The following is a 12736-nucleotide window of genomic DNA, read 5'->3' as shown; positions in this document are numbered from 1 at the left end:
GGCGCGGGCACCCTTAACCAGCCGCACAGGTGAGCGTGGCGACCGCTGGATGACAGCCCCCTCCTCAAGTCGGGCTGCACGCTGGAATCACCGGCGAGGGGTTTGGGTTCGGGCTTTTTTAATCCGCACGCCAGGGCACCGATTCCAAAACTCAGACTCAGTCTGGCTTGGGGCCTGAACTTCGGAAAATATGCGTGTGTGTGTGGGTATACATGTAGGAAAATACACATATACACGCTTACCCAGAAAATTTTGATGAATACGCACACCATCTTTTTTCAAAAATGCATTTTGAAATAAATGGAGGTTGCCGAGAAAGTCACAAGAACAGTAACAAAAGGCTCCGGTATCTCCTTTTAGATTCTCAACTTTTTCTCACATTTGCCCCACCCTGTTTCTCTCTCTGAGTGCTCTCATTTTCATTATTCTTTTTCCATTCTATTTGAACTATTCTTCTAGACGATTTAAGTTGTAGACATGATGTCCCATCACCCCTAAATACTCCAGTGGGTATTTCCTTCTGAGCAAGGCCATTCTCTCACATAACCACAATTCCACCACTCAGACTAGGAAATCAGCATGGATACAGCATCACCAACCAGTCCACAGACCCCATCCAAGCTCCCCCAGCTGTCTTCATAATGCCTTTTTCCTTTTTGCTTGGGATCCAATCCAGGAGCATGCATTTTTGTTTTGTTATGCTCTCTCTACTCTCCATTCTGGAACAATTCCTCCATCGTGCCCTGTCTTCATGACCTTGACAGTTTAAAAGTGTAGGAGCCTTTCATTCTGTGGGACAGCCCTCAGCCTGGGTCTGTCAACTCTGCTCTTGTGTAGACCCGGGCTAGGCCTTCATGGGAGAGATGCTACAGAGGTGATGCTGGCTTTTTTCAACACATCACACCAGGAAGTACGTGACATTGGTCTGTGGTTAACACCACTTGTGATGGATGCTAACCTTGATCACCTGGTCAAGGTGGTGTTGTCTGTTTTCTTCCCCACAAGATAAATATTTTGTGAGGAGATGCTCCTTTGCGTCCATGGTTCACATCTGCCTGAATCACCACCATCCCGATTACAGTGAAATGATTAACAATCTACTGTGAGGAAGAGCTCTCCCTTGCCTCATTTATTTATTCGTTTTGTGTTTATGTCAGCATGGTATCGTGGTTTCTATTTTAGTCAGTAGGATGCAGTTCATTCACATCATGATGCTCAAATTGTCCCAGATTTGGCCTATGGGAGCCCCTCCAAGCTGACTCCTCTGTCCTGTTGCTGTGACCCCATCATTCTGTGTGCACTTTCTTTCTTGTGCCGAGAAGTCTCATCTTGAATTTCCCCAGGCCCTGCCCAGGAATCAGCCAATTCTCCTATTAATGGAAGATAGGATTTAGAAACCAAGATCTATGTACTTGATTGTTCAATCCTTTGGGGAGTCATTGCTTCTAAGTTCTTTTTGTAGATAAGAAATATGTGTATGTATGCACACATGCATACACGGTCATACAGCTATAGTCATACGTGTGTGTGTATGTATATATATCCCATGAGTTGGCACGAATCACTCCAATTTTAATCCAACACCTTAAGTTCCCTCTGGTTTTTCCTTTTTTTTTTTTTTTTACAACACCCTACACCAACAGTGAGAAACGTGACTCACACTATCTTCCATATGTTTACTTATGTGCTCAATCCCTGTACATAACCAGTTTCCTAACCATATCATCCACCTCCTTGGCCTCATCTCCTCCTCAGTTCCTGCCATGACACTTTCTCCAAGGGAAGTGCAAAATAAAGACGTTCCCTGAACATGGGCGTGGGAATGAGGTGGTATGATCTGTGCATCACATCTTCGATATGGATTGCATTGTTTACAAGAAGCATAGGTCACTTCTAGAATTAAAAATGTATTTTCCCCCAGGGTTGATGGCTTCCATCTGTAATCCCAGCACTTTGGGAGGCCCAGGCCAGAGGATCCCTTGCAGAAAAGGGACGCCTGTCTAATTTGCTGGTTGATGCAGATGCTGGGTCTCTGAGCCAAGGGTGCCAAAAGCAGGGTCAGGTTAAATGATCTTTTTCCAATTTCTGATCCAGCAGAGTTACTCTGTTTCAAGACGCAAGACAAGTGTTTACTTCAAATCCTGTTTCTCACTCCAGCTCCATGGGTATTATAGGTAGTTAGTAAACATTTTTCTGGCAGTTTCTGTTGCTGCTGTCAGTTTTGCTTTTTTCTGTGTCTTATTAGGTATTTTAGAGGGAAATGAGAGAACTGTTAGTCAAATGCCATTTTAAAGAGAAAGTGCCCCAAATGCAGGCTTTAAAAAACACATTTCTTCACTTAAAATTAAGAAGCTATTTCTCCACTTTGGGAGAGTTAGAAGGCATGCAGGAAGAGGTAACCCCTCACTTTTGCCTGGGTGAGATGATGACATGGGCTGGCACATGTTGAGGACTAACAAGTGTCACCATCATTGTCACTATTTCTCTTGCTAAATTAGCAGTTTCCCTCCATGCTTGTGGGCAGCTAAAGAAAAGTCAGAGCTGCTCTATTCAGGGACAAGCAGCAGATACTCCTGAATCCCTGCCCTGGAAGGGGGAGAGCTCAGGGGCTACCAGAAGTCACTCTGCATAGAGGCTTCTAGCAGAAGGCAAGGGAAATAGAATCCTGGTTTAGACACCTGGATTTTGAGAATTTGAATTTTGGTGACAATTTGGGACACTTTTGTTTGTTTTTCCCTTAGGCTGTTTACCTGTGCTATGTTTACAAATTCGCGCCTATTTACTTATGGACAATATTCCTAAAGCCAGGAGGGGAGTAACTGTGTTGAGCAGAGTGAAAAAACCCCAGGGTTTCCTCTTTTTTTTTTTTTAAACAATGCTTCCTTAACAAACTACCCTCCCCCTTGGGAATTCCCACCCCAGGTACCTTGCCTCACTTCCAGTCATTTGAGAAGGAGTTGAGGGTGATAAAGTGGGATGTCATTTCTGAAAATGGAGCTGTCCTTTTAGAGGCTTCTGCCACTGCTGGTGTCTAGCAGGGATGGCGCCTTGCAGCAGCAAAGGCCTCAGGCCATTGGCCCCAGTCAAGATCAGTGTTGGATCAGAAGCTCTTCTAGCTATTCCAGCAGATGACAAGGGATTTAATTCAGGGATCTAGGTGCTTACACAACCACTCAGAGGGACTCTGCTTTGAGAACACACCACCAAATGGTGGTCTGGGGATCAGGAAGCCGCTGTGGAGGCAGTTGTCACTTGACCCCACAGAGCTGGGGAAGGGGGCCTGGGACACTGTGGTGGAGAAATGCCATCTTCTTGCTTCCCATAGAAAATGGACAAAAGGACAGGAATGTGAGCTCTGCCTCGCTTCCACCATTGCAAGACCCCACCTCAGTTTTTCCACTAAATCATCTCAGTTGGCATCCAGAACCCTGGAACAAAGGATTCTGGGAAATAGAGCCTCTGCAGTGCAGAAAGGCATGAGGTTGAAGCAGCCATTCCACATTATCTTCTACCAGGAGACACAGAGAAATTGACCCTTGCTCCATCTTGTGTCCTAGGGGGTACCCAGGGCGTGAATCACCACCACCCTGATTATGGCCATATGGTTGACATTCTACCTTGAGGAAGAGCTTTCCCTTTCCTCATTCATTTATTCGTTTTGAATTTATGTCAGCATGGGCTCGTGGGTTTCCATTTTATTCAATAGGATGCAGCACCTCATTAGTCTTTCTGTTGATTACCCTGGGGCCCAGCTGAGAGGAACCACTCTTCTCCTGAGTTCACCATTCTGGACACCACACACGCTTCCTTTCTCTGCTTCATTCAGTCAAGATATGAGAGAGCTGCTAAAAGCAGTGTTAGTAAGGGAAGACTAAGAATGCATTTTTAAAAAGGTAGCTCATACCTGTAATCCCAGCTCTTTGGGAGGCCGAGGTGGGAGAATCACTTGAGCCCCTGAGTTTGAGACCAGCCTAGGTAACATAGTAAGACCTTATTTCTACAAAAAAAATTTTTTTAATTAGCCAGGTGTGGTGGTGCACACCTGTAGTCCCAGCTTTTCAGGGGGCTGAGGTGGAAAGATAGTCTGAGCCTGGGAAGTCGAGGTTGCAGTAAACCTTGATTGTACCACTGCACTCCATCCTAGATGGATCCCATTTTCAAAAAAAAAAAAAAAGGACTAAGACCTACAAAAAAACAAGTCTCTGTTGCCCAGAATTCCTATCCAAATCTAATCTATTTGGCAATTTCATATTATTCATATTCATATAAATTCATATTGTTATGACATACTCTTTTTGACTGTATTATTATTTTATCCCACTACATGCTGGGCATTGGACTTTCCTACCATTGTGCAGATGAGAAAATCCACAGTGTCAAATGACTGACCATGGGCACACTGCTGGTGGGTGGCAGAGTCAAGCCTGAAGCTCAGGTGTGCCGCCTCCCTGCAACTCTCTTTCCCCCAAGTCTGAGTGGCCCCTGTCCCAGGATCACTCAGCCCTAACCCTCACCCTAACCCATGTTTCCAGGTGAGCCAGTCCCGGCACAGAGGACCTGCTTGCTATGATGCATATTTCACTTCCCTTGGGGGGTCTTCTCTTCCTCCACCTCCGCTGAGCATGAGCTGTGGTTAATGTCTTGGTCACACCACCCCCAGGGTTAACAGAGGGTCAAAAGTGCCTCTCCACAAAAAATAAAGAAGACAGATGCAGAGGCTCTGCCTTTGGACTTTGGTCCCAGAAAACCTGCCGAAGTTCCCTTCTTCACAGATCTCCTCAGCTCAAGATCTTCTCATAGGTGCCACTGTGTTTCAGAGTCCCAACAAGACACAGAGAAACACCTGGCAGCCACCTGGAAGCTTAGAGCCCTGTGGACTACAGTGACCTCGCAGAAGAGCTGAGAATTAAGCAGGGCATGGGGGCTGCAGGCAGAGGGTCATGGTCAAGGCAGAAGAGCTTCTGCAGCACAGGGGTTTTTATGACCTTTGGGAAAGTCACTCAGATTCTCTGGGTCTTGTCTCCCATCTGTAAAGTGAGGATTCTATCAGAGCCTTTGTCAGAGATAAAGTGAGGAGTCAAGTAGGCCTTCAGCAAAACTGTCATTTGTACAGTGGGATCTGTGTTCCACGCACTAAACTCATCCTATGCGCTAACTTTGTTAATTCTCACAACAGCCCATGTGGGAGGTACTCTAGTTACTGTCGTTTCAAAGAAAAGGAAACTGAAACATGAAAGTCAAGTAACCAGCTTACCCAGTTAGAAAGGGGCAAAGCTAGGATAGGACCCAGACAGTCTGGCCACAGGACCTGATACATAGCCACCAATCTCTCCTGCCTCACGGAACTCCCACCATGTTGTAAGTGAATGGCAGTGATGATTTATGAACCAGATAGAAGAAAGTCCAGAAACAGACAAATCCTAAGAGACCTAGGCAGAGGAATGGTCTGAGTGTCAGTGCAGAAGCTGTGATCAGAACTGGCTGAGCCAGAGCTCAGCAGGTCAATGCTGGGGTGGCCATGAGCGTGCCACTGCACTCCAGCCTGGGCAACAGAATGAGATTCTGACTCAAAAAAAAAAAAAAAAAGAACTGACTGAGGAGACATTGAGGAACTTGGTTCAGTTCCAGAGACCCTGTGGTAGAAATATGGTAGAATACTCATTGGGGCCACTTCCACAAGGGCCTGGAAGCCCATCTTGGAAGCTATCCAGTCAGGAGTAGAAAATGCTTGTCAGGGCTAAGAAGGAAAAGATTTCACCAAAAGCAGAGCTTTGGGGAGGTTCAAGAGGCAGTGGGGGGCAGCTGCTTTGGGGAGTGTGGAGAAGGGGGCCGAGAGACCCAGCTGTATTGTGAACACCCTGCAGCCTGGGGCCTTGTCCTGTAGGAGGAAGCCAGATGGCCCTGGTCTTGAGGCCCAGCTGGTAGGCTCCTCTTCTGTTCTAAAGCTCATGGACCCTCATACCTCTCAAAAGGACTTCTTATCCTTCCCGGTGATTCTCACTGGGACCTGGAGCTTTCACTGGGGCTAGGGTTCCCGGGGTTGGTGGCCCAAGATGTGGCAGGAATTGCTGGCTGCAGAGGTGAAGCCATTTATAACTGGCTGTTGGAAGTGAAAGCAACACAAAAAGGAGAGGGTGTTTCCAGTAGGCATAGAGCAGACATACATGGATGATTGGGCCTGGGCCTGAATTTGAGTATATGGACAGTGACTGCTGTACGAATCTAGAACATGGAAAGGACTGGGCGTTCATTGGATAGAAGACATTCAAAATTGCTGACTAAGCATGTGTACATTTTCCTCTAGACTAGTGACTTCCTCATCCTCAAAATGCTGTGACATCTTCCTCCAGCATGCGTTCACTTTCCTGACTGAGAAACTGCTTTCTGCTTCCCCCCAGAAAACCAAGCCTGGAATCATGTAATAAGAACTGTAAAGTCTGAGGCTTAGAGTCAGGGCACCCCCTAAATCACAGTAAGTGTGACCCCAGCCTCCATCAGGGTGGGCCTCATACTCAGAAATACTGAAAATCTCTGAGAGAGAAGGCTGTGGGTGTCAACAGCATACCCTGGGTAGTGGCAACTGTGGGTGACAACCTGCCAGCTCCGCCAAAGCAACCCAAGGTCACAGAGCATGGCAGCAGGACAGAGTTCCCATAGTGGGGGTAGAGTGGGCGGGCACTCCGGAGAGACAAGCCAGTCACCTCCCCCCAGGTCAACTGCAGATTCACTCTGACTCCCCAGATGGCTCCAGTCAGTCTGTGGAGAACGTCATTCCTCTGCTTCTCTTGAGGAAATTGCAGCTGGAGAAAAACCACCAACTGGGACATGAGAATTGACCCTGGGGTGTTGGCAGAGGGGAGCCCTTCATATTTTCCTGCCCCTACTCTGCCACTTCCCCTGTTATTTTTCTGCCTCAGGTCACGATTGGCTAGATGGCTGATGAGCAGTTCCTTGCTCTTCCAGAATGTCAACTCCCAGGTTTCTAGCTCCACAAGATTCCTTCCTCCAGTTATGGTTATGAGAAGGCGCTGAATAGTCCTAACTACCTCTCCTCCCTACTAGAATGCTGGCCTTTGAGAGCAGAGATTTTTATCCGTTTGGTTCACAGTGGAAGCCCTAAAACTTAGAAGAGTTCTTGGTACATAGCAAAGGCATGATCAACATTCCTTGAAGGAATGAGTATTGATATGAAGTAAAATTCCTCAAGCAGATTTAATTGTTATGAATCTTTAGACATGAAACAAAGTAACTGAAATATGTGAATAAAAGACTGAAAAATTAAGGGACATGGCATAAAATGATAAATATATTTGGAGAGTTAAAAAAAAATCCCCTCAGAGAAATTAATAGGTTGAGGAGACAAAACATAAATGAGAATATAGAATATTTGCATAACAAAAATTGTAAACTTAATCTAATAAGTATGTCTGTGAAACATTTCTAAAAAATGAACGTACACTAGGCCACAAAAGTAGACCGTGTTATGTGATACTGGCTCCTACTGATACAAAGCTGGGAAAATCCTAAAACAAAGAATAGAAATATATCCAAAGAAAATAAAATATACAAACAAATGTTTGCATGTATAATTGACCCTTGAACAACATGAGTTTAAGCAGCATGGGTCCGTGTATATGTGGATTTTTTTTTCCAATAAATATATTGAAAAAATTTTTGGAGATTTGTGACAATTTGAAAAAACACAGATGAATCATGTGGCCTAAACCATCAAAAAAAAATTAAGAAAAACGTCTGTCATGAATGCATAAAATATATTAGATACTAGTTTATTTTATCATTTACTAAAAAACACATAAATCTATTCTAAAACGTTAAAATTTATCAAAACTTATGTACATAAACATTTACAGACTATTGCATGGTGTCATTTGCAGTCAAGAGAAATATAAACAAAGATAAAGACACAGGATTAAATCATAACTGCATAAAATTAACTGTAGTACATACAGTAAGACTGTAATAGCCACCAACTATTTCTATTGCGATGTGCTCGAATGTTGTCAGTGTCCACTTAAATTGACATGCGACGCAAATAATCTCCCCATGAGTAGTTTGTCTCTCCAGCAAAGATCACGGTAAAAAGTGATTTTAGTTTTCATTTTTTTTTTTTTTAGTTGAAGTCTCACTCCTTCGCCCAGGCTGGAGTGCAGTGGCACACACTCTCATGTCCACCCCAGTGTCGACCTGCTGGGCTCCAGAGATCCTTCCGCCTCAGCCTTTCAAGTAGCCAGAACTATAGACCTGCGCTACCATGCCCAGCTATTTTTTATTTTATTGTAGAGATGAGGTCTCGCCAAGTTGCCTGGGTTGGTCTCGAACCCATGGGCTCAGGCAATCCACTCGTCTCGGCCTCCCAACGTGCTGGGATTATAGGATGAGACACCAAACCCGACCATTCTCACTTATTTTTTAGTGTGTTTAGCACAATATCATAAACCTTGAATCACACCATGGGACTCATACAAAGCGCCACTAGTGATGCTGGAAGTACTCCCAATAAGCAGAGAAAAGTCATGACTTTACCCTCAAAAAAGTTGAATTGTATGTATCATAGATTGAGGTCTGCAGCTGCAGTTATTGGCCACTGCATGATTAAGTATAGGGACTAGTGTGAAGACAGAGACTGAAATTCATGGAGCTGTCATTGCAACTACACCAGCAGTCATAAAACCCTTGCACTTTTTGCAAAATACCTTTTTAACTCATATTGAAAACGCAGATTTCTTTTTAAGAGACGGAGACTTTGTTGCCCAGGCTGTAGTATAGTGGCATAATCATAGCTTACTGCACCCTTGAATTTCTGGGCAAGCAATCCTCCTGCTTCAGCCCCCAAGTAGCTGGGGCTACAGGTGTGCGCCACCACACCTTGCTAAATTTTAAATCTTTTTGTAGAGTCTATGTTGCTCAGGCTGGTCTTGAACTCCTGGTCTCAGGGATCCTCCCACCTCAGCCTCCCAAAGCACTGGGATTACAGGTATGACACCACTCCTGGCCAAAAATGTAGCTTTTATGTGGATGCAGGACTGCTACAAGAAAGGCATACCTATAGACTCTAATAGGATTCAAGAAAAAGTAAAGTCGTTACACAACATCTTAAAGCAAAAGGAAAGTGAAAGATCTAAAGCTGGAGAATTAAATGCCAGCAAAGGATGGTTTGACAATTTTAGAAAGAAAAATGGCTTTAAAAATGTCAAGATCACAGAAGAAGCAGCCCTATCAACCAAAAGGCAGCAGCTGAGTTCCCAGATGCCATTAAGAAAACCATTGATGCTGGGCATGGTGGCTCACATAATCTCTCTCAGCATTGTGGGAGGCGAAACAAGAGGATTGCCTCAGCCCAGTGTTTGAAACTAGTTCGGGCAACGTGGCAAGACTTCATCTCTACAATAAATTTTTAAAAATTAGCCAGGCGTGGTGGCACACACCTATAGTACTTGGAAAGTTGAGGTGGAAGGATTACCTGAGCCCGGTTGGGTGAGGCTGAAGTGACCACGAGCACGCCACTGCACTCTAGCCTGGGTGACAGAGTGAGACTCCAACTCAAAAAAAGAAAAATCATTGAGGAAAATGGATATCTATGTGGACAGGTTTTTAATACAGTTGAAAGTGCCCTATTCTGGGGGAGAAAAAATGCCACAAAGGACATTTTAATAATTAAAGTAAGGAAGAAAAGTAAGCACCAGGATTTAAGGCAGAAAGGGACAGGCTAACTCTCTACCATTTTGTACAAATGCAGTCCAGTTTATAATTAGGACTGACCTTATCTATGAAGCTGATCACTCCTGAGCCTTGAAGGGAAAAAATAAATGCCAGCTGCCAGTCTTTTGGTTGTATAAGAAGAAGGCCTGGACTACGAGAACACTTTTTCTGAGTTGGTTCCATCAATGCCTTATCCTTGTAAGTCAGAAAATACCCTGCCAGTAAGGATTGCCTTTTTAAAGTTTTTTTTTTGACATTGAACAATGGCCCTGGACACCCAGAACCCCATGAGTTCAAAGAGGTCAAAGTTGTCCACTTCCCTACAAACACAGTGTCTCTAATTCAGCCTCTAGAGAGGGTCATGAGGACCGTTAAACCTCATTACACTCAGTACTCTACGGAAAGGATTGGAAACACTGTAGAAGAAAATCCAGGCAGAGAGAACATCCTGAACATATGAAAGGATTACACCACTGAAAATGCCACTGTTACTATAGAAAAAGCAGTAAAAACAATCAGGCTCAAAATGATACATTCCTGCTGGGGAAAACTGTGTCCAGATGTTATGCATGACTTCAAAGGATATATGACAAAGCCATTCAAGGATATCATGAAATAAATTGTGGATATGGGAAGAAAGGTGAGAAGGCAAATGGTTTCAAAGTGTGGAACTTTGAGAAATTCAGGATCTATTAATAATAAGACACCACAGCAGAGGAATTAACAGAAGACAATTTGATGGAGATGAGGGCTTCCGAGCTAGTACCCGGGAATGAGGAAGAAGACATAGAAGAGGCAGAGGCAGAAAACAAATTGACATTAGACAATCTGGCAGAGGGGTCCCAATTATTCATAATTGCTTTTGACTTTTTTTACGACACGGACTCTTCTATGATATGAGCGCTTAAACTAAATAAATGGCGGAAGAAGGATCGGTATTATATAGAAACATTTTTAGAGAAATGAAAACAAAAATGTCAGACAGAAATTGCCATGTCTTTCCATAAAGTAACACTGAGTGTGTCAGCCTCTCCTGCCTCCCCTTCTGCCTCTTCTGCCTCTGCCACCCCTGAGACAGCAAGACGAACCCTTCCTTTTCCTCCTGCTCCTCAGCCTACTCAACATGAAGACAATGAGGATGAAAACCTTTAGGATAGTACACTTTCACTTAATGAATAGTAAATATATTTTCTCTTCCTTATGGTTTTCTTAATAACATCTTTTCTCTAGCTTACTTTATTGTAAAAGCACAGTATATAATACATACAACATGCAAAATACACGTTAACCAACTGTTTATGTTATAGGTAAGGCTTCCCATCAACAGTAGGCTATAAGTAAATTTTAGGGGAAGTCAAAAGTTATATTCGGATTTTTTACTGGGAAGGTTCCATCTCCTAACCTCTGCATTGTTCAGGGGTCAATTGTGCATTGTATGTGTGTACAAAGAAATACATACAAAGAAAACAATAATCTCATCACACTTTTGGATATAGATGCAAAAAATCAATGAATAAATATGAGGAAGTCAAAATTAGCAGTATATTAAAAGACAACCATAGTCAAATAGGTTTCTACTCAAGAAATGAAGAGATAATCAGTCAATAGGAAATTATTAATGTGATGTATTATAGTAAAAGGTAAAATAATAAAGATTTTTATTAGTATTTTGATAGGATACTGAAAACTCAACATCCATTCTTAATTTTAAAAATTACTTCTGGTGATTTGAAGCCAGGTGCAGTGGCTCATACCTATAATCCCAGCACTTGGGAGGCTGAGGCAGGAGAATCCCTTGAGCCCAGGAGTTTGAGACTAGCCTGGACAGCAAGGCAAGACTTTATCTCTACAAGATTTTTTTTAAAAATTAGCCAGATGTGGTGGCACATGCCTATAGTCCCAGCTACTGGAGAGGCTGAGGTGGAAGGATTGCCTGAGCTCAGGAGGTTGAGGCCGCAGAGAGTTGTGATTGTGCTACTTGGACTCCAGCCTGGGCAACAGAGTGAGACTCTGTCTCAAAAAAAAAAAAAAAAATTACTTCTGATGATTTGAAATTGAAGGAAATTTATTTCACCTTATAAAGGTTAATTATCAGAAATCAACAAGTGACATAGTGACATAGTGTAGAACTAGAAATAGTCACATTAATATCAGAAACAGGACAAGCAAGTCAGCTATGCTAGACCATAATGATACTAGCCAACATTGTTCTGGAGGTCTTGCCAATGCAATAACAAAAGAAAAAGAAATAAGATATACATTCTAGAAAAGAACAATCACAGTCATTATATTGAATGCTCCCAATACAAAAAAATGACAAATGTCTGAAATAATGAACATGCTAATTACCCTGATCTGATCACAATACATTCTAAGCATTGAAACACCATTATGTATTTCATGAATATGTACAATTATAAGGCATCAATAAAAATAAAATTTGTCAAAAGGAGAAATTAGCAAAAAGAGAATTTTAAAATTTACATACTGGTGGTCTTCAACTTATGATGATGGTTTGACTAACGATTTTTCAACCTTATGATGGTGAGAAAGTGATTCATATTCAGTAGAAACTGTACTTCAAGTATTCATGCAACCATTCTGTTTTTCACCTTCAGTACAGTATTCAATAAATTACTTGAGATATTCAATACTTCATTATGAAATAGGCTTTATGTTAGATTATTTTGCCCAACTGCAGGCTAATATAAGTGTTCTGAGCATGTTGAAAACATGTTAAGCTAAGCTATGATGTTTGGTAGATTTGGCTAAGCTAAGAAATGAGTGTTTGAATTATGATATTTTCAACTTACAATGAGTTTATTAGGATGCACCTCTCTACTAAGTCAGAAACAGTTGTACTTTTGACTAAATAAATAAAGGAACAATTTTTTTTAGTTGGACTCACTGTGTTGCCCAGGCTGGAGTGCTGTGGCATGATCAGGGCTCACTGCAACCTCAGATTCCTGGGTTCAAACGATCCTCCTTCCTCAGCTTCCTGATTAGTTGGGACTAC

General features: G+C 42.8%; 1 protein-coding gene across 1 annotated transcript in view; it reads right to left on the bottom strand.

The window, feature by feature from the left end:
- The window catches only part of FIGLA (folliculogenesis specific bHLH transcription factor), a gene marked incomplete at its 3' end in the record, with an annotated part of 14067 nt that extends 13795 nt beyond the window's left edge, over positions 1-272 (bottom strand). Inside the window, exon 1 of the mRNA XM_021712723.1 lies at positions 243-272. Within this exon, the coding sequence (XP_021568398.1) occupies positions 243-272 (30 nt within the window). The remainder of the gene's footprint in view (positions 1-242) is intronic.
- Between the last annotated feature and the right edge of the window lie 12464 nt (positions 273-12736).

Source organism: Carlito syrichta, unplaced genomic scaffold, assembly GCF_000164805.1.
Source record: "Carlito syrichta isolate Samal-C Ts95f unplaced genomic scaffold, Tarsius_syrichta-2.0.1 Scaffold303625, whole genome shotgun sequence".
Lineage (NCBI taxonomy): Eukaryota > Metazoa > Chordata > Mammalia > Primates > Tarsiidae > Carlito > Carlito syrichta.
The sequence above is the reverse complement of the archived record's forward strand: the minus strand, read 5'-3'. Positions and strand labels throughout refer to the sequence as shown.